The sequence below is a fragment of the Xenopus laevis genome, chromosome 7L (genome assembly GCF_017654675.1).
Source record: "Xenopus laevis strain J_2021 chromosome 7L, Xenopus_laevis_v10.1, whole genome shotgun sequence".
In the NCBI taxonomy this organism is placed as follows: domain Eukaryota; kingdom Metazoa; phylum Chordata; class Amphibia; order Anura; family Pipidae; genus Xenopus; species Xenopus laevis.
In genome coordinates, this window is record NC_054383.1 from 13,243,805 (window position 1) to 13,255,244 (window position 11,440).

The window sequence follows — 11,440 nt, forward strand, 5'->3', positions numbered from 1 at the left end:
ATGACACGTTGAACCCAGCATTTTTAATGACACGTTGACCCCAGCATTTTTAATGACACGTTGACCCCAGCATTTTAATGACACGTTGAACCCAGCATTTTTAATGACACGTTGACCCCAGCATTTTTAATGACACATTGACCCCAGCATTTTTAATGACACGTTGAACCCAACATTTTTAATGACACGTTGACCCCAGCATTTTAATGACACGTTGAACCCAGCATTTTTAATGACACGTTGACCCCAGCATTTTTAATGACACATTGACCCCAGCATTTTTAATGACACGTTGACCGCCCCATTTTTAACAACACGTTGAACCCAGCATTTTTAATGACACGTTGACCACAGCATTTTTAATGACACATTGACCCCAGCATTTTTAATGACATGTTGACCCCAGCATTTTTAATGACACATTGACCACAGCATTTTTAATGACACGTTGACCCCAGCATTTTTAATGACACGTTGACCCCAGCATTTTTAATGACACGTTGACCACAACATTTTTAATGACACGTTGACCACAGCATTTTTAATGACACGTTGACCCCAGCATTTTTAATGACACGTTGACCCCAGCATTTTTAATGACACGTTGACCACCGCATTTTTAATGACACATTGACCACAGAATTTTTAATGACATGTTGACCACAGCATTTTTAATGACACGTTGACCCCAGCATTTTTTTTTTAACACAAATGCTTTATTGTCACATCCACAGAAGCATCACATACAGCATATGCAAAATAACTGTGGAATGGCACATACAATGACCTGCACTGAAATATTGCTACGCATTGTGAACAATAAACAGAAAACAGTAAATCTCTCATAACTGTGTCTCCTCAATATGAAAGTCGTCTCCATAGGTTGTCTAGAATTGACTGGGTAGCCGCATTAAAAGAAAAAGAAAACCCCAGCATTTTTAATGACACGTTGAACCCAGCATTTTTAATGACACGTTGACCACCGCATTTTTAATGACACGTTGACCACAGCATTTTTAATGACACGTTGACCACAGCATTTTTAATGACACGTTGACCACAGCATTTTTAATGACATGTTGACCCCAGCATTTTTAATGACACATGACCCCAGCATTTTTAATGACACGTTGAATCCAGCATTTTTAATGACACATTGACCACAGCATTGTTAATGACACGTTGACCCCAGCATTTTTAATAACATGCTGACCCCAGCATTTTTAATGACACGTTGACCCCAGCATTTCATGATACAAGCTAGCTGATGCAGTTCTTCAGCCAGTCAAGTTCCATAACTCCATCTCAGCAAAACAATTCTATACAGACCTCACTTTGTGCATTTCTACTAATTTAGGTACATTTTAATAGCATGACGGTGACCATTTTAAATAAAATATCTGACAGTTGGGATGTATCAACTTTAGAACCCCAGTAATACTTTCAGCTACAGCCAACATCATCCCTGGCAAGACTGTTGTTATCTCAGATAATGAATGGTTCAAGTACACAGTTTTAAGTTACACAAGCTTTCTACAACATACAAGCTGAGTCCTTGATATTAATTCATCTAATACCAGGATTGCCAGAGAATATATCTTCATATGCAACGATTCTTTTAAATAGGGGACGTAAGAGTTCTGACAAACTATCACGGGAAAAACCAAGGTTTAATGTTAGTTGGCAACGTCCATAACAACACAATGAAACATTTCTTTTGCTTGCTTCTTCATATTTGTATTTCCCAGGATTAAGATATATGGCTGGATTGACAGTGAGATGGAAATAAAGATGCAACTTAAAGCAAACGACAGGGTTTCTTTTGAACTGACAAAAGAGATTATCATAGACACAAAAAAGGTAACATTAAACATCAGGAGAACGGTAAGTGTCTTGGCTGCTTTAAAATGAGCTTCAAGGCTGAAGTTCCCAACACCTTCATTATTGCTTTGTACAAGCTGAACATGTCGATACAAGGAGAGGAGGATCTGAGTCACCAGGATGAACGATATCAGGAAAGATGTTAAAGCCATTAGGGACTGAGTTAATGCTGACTTCATAAATAGTTTTTTTAAATATGCTTCTTCATGTTCTTCAAATATGCTGGTAAGCAAAGCTGATGAAGAGTTGTCTGGGAGATTGTCAAGAGGTTCAATAAGAAATATAAAAGCGGTCACAAAAGATATTGTTAGGAAGGAAAACAGCAGATATGGAAGGATTGTAGGAAATTTCACATTTAGCCATGTGTAAAAGGTTGACCGTCTGACCCCAATCTTGATGCTGTAGTAAACGTACAGTAAGGTTGAAAACCACAGGTTGGAGCATAGAAGCGTTACCGATAAGAGATCAACATATTCCAAGAGCACTGAATCATCAAACATATTATCATCTGAAGCCAGCTGGAGACATATTGCTATGAGGTTGCTGATGCTCACACTGAATGAGATGACTCTGTATGGGCAGAAGACAACTTTTCTTGACCACTCTAACACGCAGAGACCTAAAACTGCCATGTCCCCCAGACCTCCGACCATCAAGGCGATGCAGTCCAATGTCATTATGGCTATTTGCATTGCAGACCACATGGTTTCTTGCTCAGTACTAAGGGAGATTACATTTCAATTCCAACACATACCCTTTATAATTGTGCAGAAATCGGATATATTTGCATCTCTGGTGGATGCCATAGTAACAAAATACAAACAAAATACAAATCAGACTGCCCAACCGTGTGCATATTAAAGTGTGTTTTAGAAAAAGGTGCATGAGGCATTGGCTTTTAATTTACAGAAATTTGGAAGGTCAAGAAAAAGGTGCGATCATATGTGGAAAATGGGGTTCAGCACAGAAGATATTTGAAAAAAAAAAAAAAATGCTGGTTTCACTTTGGGATTGGGACCAATTATTTGCAATTGATGTCATGGGGCAGCAGCACATTTTTGTATATTTCAGTTAAGCATTATGGGGCAAATTTACTAACCTACGAAAATTCGCCAGCAACGGCTTCGCTCATAGCACAACATTTCGCCAGGCGTAGATTCGCCAGGACAACGCTAATTCACTAAAATCTGAAGTTGTGTCCAGGGTGCTGAATGCTGGTCAATTTGCTCTAGCGTTACTGCGCCAAGCAAATCGAAGTTGCGCTAGCGTTGCCTAATTTGCATACGGCGAGAAGTTAAAGTTCAATGGACGTAAATGTTGCAGCAAATACATTAAAGTTGTTATATTGCCCTACACATGAGCCCAGTGTATAGTTTATGTTCCATATGTTAGGAAATGTAGGGGAGAAGTGGGTTACCCTTCAAAAAAATGACGCTCTTTTGCAGCCTATCACCCTGAATTAAGGAAAAGACGCCAGCGTTTTTTGGGACTTAGAAAATTTTTTGAAAAAGTCCTATCTACTATATTGCACTTCGCCTGGTCTGAGGTGGTGAAGGCAAGTCTGGCGCAAGAGGTAACGTTCAGTAAAATCCGCATCTTAGTGAATTTGCGTAGTTACGTCCATTCGCCAGAGCACAAATTCGCCAGGCGTTAGGGAGAGAAGTACAGCTAGAGTCTATCTCCTTCGCTAGCGAATTAACGCCTGCAACGGAAATTACATCAGGCTGGCGAAATTTCGCCAGCGTTAGTCACTTCGCCCTTTTGTAAATTTGCCCCTATATGTTTATTCTGGTCTAATTTCTTAAAGGGTTGGTTCACCTTTCAGTATGTTTCAGAATGTTCAATTCTAGGAAACTTTTTAATTTGTCTTCGTTATTTTTTTTTAATTTAATTTCTTAATTATTTGCCTTCTTCTCTTTCCAGCTTTCAAATGGGGGTCACTGACCCCATCTAAAAAAACAAATGCTCTGTAAAGCTACAAAAGTATTGTTATTGATGTTTTATTTTGCTCATCTTTCTATTCAGGCCTCTCCTATTCATATTCCAATCTCTTATTCAAATCAATGTATGGTTGCTAGGATAAATTGGAGCCTAGCAATCAGATGGCTGAAACTGCAAACTGCAGAGCTGCTGAATAAAAAGTGAAATAAGGCAAAAACCACAATTAATAATAAAAATGGAAACCAATTGCAAATTGCCTCAGAATATCATTATGTACATACTACTAGAGGTAAACTTCAAGGTGAACAATCCCTTTAAGGAAAGTTCCTATAAAATATGGCATAAATGGACTTTGTACAAAGACTGGCAGATAACAGTGGGCTCACCTGTGCACTCTTCTATTATCCCTACAGGTATGGGATCCGTTATCCAGAAACACGTTATCCAGAAAGCTCCAAATTACACAAAGGCGTCTCCCATAGACTCCAAATAATCCAAATTTGGAAAAATTATTTCCTTTTTCTATGTAATAATTAAACTGTACTTGATCCCAACTAAGATATAATGAATCCTTATTGGAAGCAAAACCAGCCTATTGGGTTTATTTAATGTCTGCATGATTTTCTAGTAGATTTAAGGTATAATGATCCAAATTAAGGAAAGATCCTTTATCCGGAAAACCCCAGGTTCGGAGCCTTCTGGATAACAAGTCCCATATTTGTATTATTACCATTACCATCATTCTAAGGGTGATGGTCCACTGTGTTTTTCATGGCCCATGTAGAGCCAAAGCACCCGAAGGAGCACCCAGTGACTTGAACTGCAATGGCGTACAAGTGCTAGTCTACTTGGAAACGATTATGTGGAAAATTCACAGTGTATTAAAAAATGAAATTTTGAGCCATAACGATTGAGCAATAAATCATGTTAGTTCCTGGGCATGGGCTTTGTATATTTTTCTTATTCAAATGTTATGAAAATAGTCTTGTCAGTGATGTTAAATGATGCTCTGGTTTAAGGAGTCCTCTTAAAATAATAAAAGTAAATCTGGTGACCACCTCATCAATCACTGTATCGGGGACCATTCAGAACTTTGCTTATGGAAATGAAGCCGGAGGAAACTCATCTCTGGGTTTGCAAATTACTTTCGAAGCTAAACTGAAAAACATCAGGTAGAGATTTGCATCTTTCAAATGTGATCTAGATGAATTGGAATCCCATGGAAATGCCTAATACTGTGCTCAGAGACAAATAAAGACAATGTACTTCTGTCCAGCAAAGGCTGCAGAAAAACTTGAAGGTCAGGAAGAAGATCTTTCATTTTCAATTGAAAAAACATTCATCTTTGAAGACGTCTAAGAATGTGTTTTTGTGCATCTGAAAAATGTGCATTAAACACAGGAATGGTTGAGGAAGAATGTATTCATATCTAGATACGTTTCAATAAAAAGTTATAAGTGTAATGATGTAGTGAAATTATTGTTTCTATAAAGTATGTATTTTATACTAGACATTCTGGACATGTTATCAGTAATCGGCTGACATCTAGAATCCAACATGAGACCCGTAAGATCTGTGGCCCTCTAAGATTTTTATGACCCCTAGACTGCTCAAGAGCTCCATAGAGTTCCTTGTATGACATCACTGTTTTATTATAATCTGGCCGCAAACACAAAAGGGCTCATTTATTACGTACAGGGCAGTCCAAAAAAAAAGGCTTTATCAGCCACGTTTATTATACTTTACACCCTACACAATTGTTTTGGCAATAAAATGCTTTCAAATGTGTGCTGTGTCGATCTCACTAGGGCAATAGGGATCATTTATAATGATGGGTGAATTTATTCTCCAGGCATGGATTTGTGGAAAATTTCCACACTTTGTAGACTGCAAATGTTTTCGTGAAACTGCTGCGAAAATTCGGCATGGAAAAATTGTCTCACGTCACAATTGTCGCACGTAAAAATAATTTTTAAGACCATTGACTTCAATGCACTTGGACAAAAGAGTCTCACTTGTAAAAATTGGCGCTCGCGTCAAAATTGTTGTGCGTCGAAATTATTTCGATGCCCATTGACTTCACTGCTTCTTGCACGTTTTTCATAGTTTCGCAAATTTTTGCAGTTTCTCGGATTTATCTGCAAAGCAAAACAGGACAGATTTGCTCATCATTTATTACAGCCCTGGATGTATGAGCAGCACTAAAGAATAAAAAAAAATTAAAAAATATTTTTTGTACGAAAAAAACCACCAGGACACTTTTAACTTTAAATTCGCAAAGTCTTTATTGAGAAATAACTTACCGATTTTCCGATTGCGCTCCTCTTTATAAACAACGACAGGGCGACGATCCATCATGCGGCTCTCGATTTCTCCTCCCTGCCTTCTATAGGAGATAGCCAGGGAGGAGAAATCGATCGCCGCACGATGGATTGTCGCCCTGTCACCGTTTCTGAAGAGGAGCACAAGTGGAGAATCGGTAAGTTATTTCTCAATATAGACTTTGAGAATTTAAAGTTAAAAGTGTCCTGGTGGTTTTTTTCGTACAAAAAATATTTTTTAATTTTTTTTTTATGGTACTGGTCCTTTAACGCTATGGCCTTCCTATTTTTTTTTATCTTTTTTCCCTATTAATAACATTGGGATCAACCATCATTTTTACCGGCCAGGCGGGTAAAATACTGGCCAGATGGCAACCCTAATTTAGAGAGCACTTCAGTTCAGGGCAAAGCTGTGATCCGCACCTTGAGCCATCAGGCGCAAGGTGAAGTAAGACGGATTATGGGCAAAGTAGATACATTTAGATGTCTGTTACTTGTGCCCATTGCCATTCCCTAAGATGCCCATGTATCTCCCCAGCCCACTCCTCATAAGAAGCACTCTGCGCTACATTCTAGAGCCCACAGACTTGAGGCACATGTATGTCCACAAGTGCAATGAGCAAAATGAAATGATGAGCATAATCTCCATGTTCTTTCCCACAATGCAACAGTGCTCAGTTCCAAACAACTGAGCGCAACTATATGGCGGTGCAAGTAACGCATTTTGCCGCATAAAGTGCCTTTAATGAAATTGGTTTTACATGCAACTGACTGCTGGGAGATTGCACTTGTGGACCCACATGAGCCCTTAATTTCCAAAATAATGGGGGGAAATCACCCTGACGACTGTAAATGTCTTCAATATCTTACCCTTACAGAGAAACAGTGATATTGGATAATGGCATCTCGTATTGATCTTACACCAGTATTAAGTTTAATTAAAACAAGACAGAATTGGCATACATTGTGATTTTGGGCTCTTTGTCGTCTGGGCAGCCAATAGCTCTACACATGGGTGAAAAACTCAACAGTGATTTCAATAGCAGTTGACTGTACCTGTGGATAAGGTGATTATCACTCTGCTCACTTCTCATCCAACTTAATGGAACTCAACACTGACACCAATTTTCTGTAAACACATATAGCTGACATATTCAAACTGCTGCCAACTTCAAACATTGCTAGGTGGCAACTAGATGCTGATATAGAGAGAGATATTGGCAAATTACCATTGCATCACATTGGCTTATGACAAATATGGAAAGGATTGCTACAGGGAAGTTTCAGATTTGTAAACTGCTGATGAAGGAAAACAGTACATTAGGGTTATTTGCACTTGTTAGGTGAATTTGATGGAGCTTTATGTTTACTCTCTTACTGTGCAAATGTTTAAAATTCTGCAGCAGCCGAGGAGCAATGAGAGCTTTGGTTGATAGCCTCAACATCAACACATTCTGCAAAGAAGTCCATGAATAAGACTGAAACGATATTCATTATACAAGATTCCGTTAAGCTTTCTATTAAAACTCAGGACACTTTGTTTGGGATTCATCACAGGGAACATCAGATTAATTGGGAAGTCAACTGAGGGACAAAGACTATACTTCTAAAGTCGTGCACTCGTGGTGGAAAGGTCAGGTCAATAATGTTGTGGGAGTCGGCAGCAAAACTTGTCGCGCAAAGCATCTTCTTAGTTTTTGGATTGGCAGGAAACATGTTTATCCTGCTCACGAGTTTCACTGACTGGAGGAAGACTCATAACACGAATCCTTATGCTGCTATCACAATCAGTATTGGCTTCTCTAACATTCTACTCCAAGCTACTACATTTTTAAATGAGTTCTGTATTGTCCTCTCGACAAATGTTTTTATGCAGGAGACATCGATTAAGTCCTTCATAGCCATCCAGATATCTCTTTTTATAAATAGCCTGTTATTTTCCCTCTGCCTCTGCTTTTACTATTGTGTGAAGATCCTCCAAATTACCCAGCCATGTTTTCTGAAGATGAAGCAAGAAATTGCTAGAATAACCCCCTGGTTTCTCGCAGTATCCATGCTTGTATCTTTCAGCATTGGAATACCCTCCTATTGGGACCTTTACTGGACTCTTACCGGAGCAACAAACTCATCAGTAAACTGGATTCAAATGAAAGTAAAGTTCAATAGAAGATACCAGTGGGTCTTTATTTTACAGATGCTGACATCCTCAGTAGCTTTAATAGTCTTCTTCTGCCTGGCCATCACAATTCTCTCCTCCCTTTGCAGACACATGAGGAGAATGAAACACAACAACGCTGGCTTCAACAAATCGAGCTTGGATGTCCATGTTTCAGCTGCTAAAACATTGACTTTGATCTTGCTTCTCCATCTCTACTTCTTTGCGGCCATATGCATCCTCTTCAACTCTACACTCACCTGGGGAACCTGGTTTTTTAATCTCAGCTACATAATGGTCACCAGCTTCCCATCATTGAATTCTTTAATTCTCATCACTGGGAACTCACAGTTAAGGAATACCCTAAAAAATATCTGTCTACTTTGCAGGAGTTGCTCTATTATTTCTAAGGATAGGCATACAGCCCCTGATCTCTGCTCTAGTATCCATCCTACTTTGTAAAGGGTGATGAGAAAATGTGTTGTGTGTAGGCAGTGGTAGATAAAGATATATATAGTTAGCCAAAAAACGAGCATTAACTGATCCATATGAGAATAAGGAATGCAGAATTTTAACTAATGAAACTATTTTCTGCAGTAGTTTCCCTACCCACTTCAACTCTGAACAGTGCTATATTTAAAGGGTTTATATAAGTTTTGATTATGCAGCCCATCCCTAGGGCCTATATAACCTTTCACTATTTCTATAACTTGCGTATCTGATATAAAGCATATTTTTTATATACAGCAATAAGATGCAGCTACGTGCAAAATGTAACAGCTGAAAAGCGGAACCTAATAGCCAACACCTAGATCAACGGCTATTATGAAATAAAATTGTGGTCAGTAAAGTATATTGGGCTAAGGATCAGTTTTATGCCAATATAACAAGTTTTGCTTTAGCCTTGTTACGTAGTTTTAATGCAGATGTATTTTAACCAATAATGTTTAAGACAATGCTTTTGATATGATATGAAACACGATAAATATGTGTGTAAGGGTCAGCTTGGGCAGGGAGTTCTCTCCGAGCTACCGAATGCTTTTGTATTCTGTGCTTGAATAAACTTGCTTCTCTGATTGAAACGTTGAAAATGGCATTGGCTGCAATCATTGGGATAGACTTTCACCAAGGTCCAGACCCAACAGGGGAGAAGGGGATACATCTTGCCTGATGCAGCCGTATATAGGGTGCCCACGGTTCCTTAGTCTGCAGACATTTTTCATGGGTATCAGACTCTCTCCCTTCTGTATGGATAATAGTTGAAATTGTACGAAGGATGGTGCTTCAGCCTGTAGGGTATTTATCAGGAGCCTCTGTTGCCTGTTCACTCATCCAACGCCAGCACCCCCCCCCCCCACACATCTTGTACTTTGGGGGAGGGTAGAGGGGGAGCTGGTAGGAATGGAATCTGGGTCACTGGTTTTTATCCTTGTGTCCCATCGGCCCAGACAGACCCTGTTCTGAGCTGCTGTTGAGCTATGGGATCTGTTATCTGTTGTCCCAATATGCACAGTGGGCCAGTAATGCATTGCCCAATATATTCTGTTTAAATGAACATTCTGTTCATACTGACTGATCCACCACTTCTCTTTAGTAATAATACAATGGGGATGATTTATAACGATCAGATGATATGTGACATCCTTGCAGCAGGATCTTGAAAAACTGGCAATCTTGGCAGCTATATGGCAAATGAGAGTCATGCACCTGGGATGTAAACATATCCAAGCCACTTATACCCTTAATGGGACTCACTAGACAAATCCTTTATGGAAAGGGACCTTGGAGTCCTTGTAGATGATAAACTTGGCTGTAGCAAGCAATGCCAGTCAGCAGCATCAAGGGCAAATAAGGTCTTGAGCTGTATTAAAAGGGGCAGAGAGTCACGGGAGGACTGGGGGTCATTCTTCCACTGTATAGAGCACTGGTAAGGCCCCATCTAGAATATACCGTACAGTTTTGGTCTCCATCACTCAAACAGGACATTATTGTATTAGAGAGGGTACAGAGAAGGGCAACTAAGCTGGTAAAAGATATGGGAAATCTTAGCTATGAGGAAAGACTGGCCAAATTGGGGATGTTCACGCTGGAGAAGAGGCGCTTAAGGGGCGATATGATAACTATGTATAAATATATAAGGGGATCATAGAATAATGTCTGGTAAATTAGAAGTAAGGAGGTTCCGGCTAAATATTCTGAAGGGTTTTTTTTTTTTTTTACAGTGAGAGCTGTATTAGCTATTATACAAAAAGTAGGTACAGCGCAGAGCACAAATATTTCCCATATTTTGCTTGGGTAAAGCCTCTACCAAAGCGCAGAGAGTCAGAGTTATCAATCCAATCCCATATAAACGCTGTTTAGGAGAACAAGAGTAAATATAGTGGGTATAGAAATCATTGTGCCGACAATTTGCATTTGTGGAAATACAATTATTGGATACTTTGTTTTGCAAATGATTCAGCCGAGTCTCTGCAAATTGACAGAACTGAGCGATAAATCCATCCGGAACTCACAACAGAGTTTTTCAAACTTTCTGAACGGAGCTGTGTCATATCTTGGAACTGGATTAATTCGGTCAGAGAGTGGACCACTGGACACGTGCACCTCTTATAATAAGAGGTGGAAAGTGGGTGAGTGCTGGCTAGAAAACGGCTATTGCCTCAGTCTAGAGTCCGGCAACGGGTCGGGTACCCTCCGGGTTGCGGGTAGAAGTTCGTGATGCGGGTATAGACGCGGGTCGGCGGTTCTGCAGGTTTGCAGGTCCCGCTGCGGACCTTCTCAATAGCGATTTTTACTCTTTTTTTCTGATCACGTCTACTTCCGATGATGTCACTTCCGGTTTACAATCACTTCCTGATTCTTGATGGTCAGCAGGTCGCGGGTCCGGGTTGCGGATAAGGTACTTGCGGGTCGGGTAGCAGGTCCAAGCGGGAAAGAATGCAGGTTCGGATTGCAGGTTGCGGGTACGGGTCGGGTACGGGTTACAAAACATGGACCTGCGCAGGACTCTACCTCAGTCCATGTCAGGCTTAAAAAGGAGCTAAGATCAGATGAAAAAAAAATTGTTTGTGTTCAAATTGGGTTATTTTTGGGATAATTTTAAAATCGGTTTTGGCTACTTTTTGGCTATCTTTGGCTGGTT

General features: G+C 39.8%; 2 protein-coding genes across 2 annotated transcripts; one reads left to right on the top strand and one right to left on the bottom strand.

Annotated features, from left to right (window-relative positions):
- Window positions 1-699: 699 nt before the first annotated feature.
- On the bottom strand, window positions 700-2,585 carry LOC108696966 (taste receptor type 2 member 10). Its single transcript, XM_018226667.2, has one exon. The coding sequence runs from the start codon at window positions 2,583-2,585 to the stop codon at window positions 1,677-1,679; it is 909 nt and encodes a 302-aa protein (XP_018082156.1). The 3' UTR covers window positions 700-1,676.
- A 5,022-nt stretch (window positions 2,586-7,607) lies between these two features.
- Window positions 7,608-9,302, top strand: LOC108695743 (taste receptor type 2 member 40-like). The gene has a single exon (XM_041570248.1). The coding sequence runs from the start codon at window positions 7,789-7,791 to the stop codon at window positions 8,758-8,760; it is 972 nt and encodes a 323-aa protein (XP_041426182.1). The 5' UTR covers window positions 7,608-7,788; the 3' UTR covers window positions 8,761-9,302.
- Window positions 9,303-11,440: the final 2,138 nt, after the last annotated feature.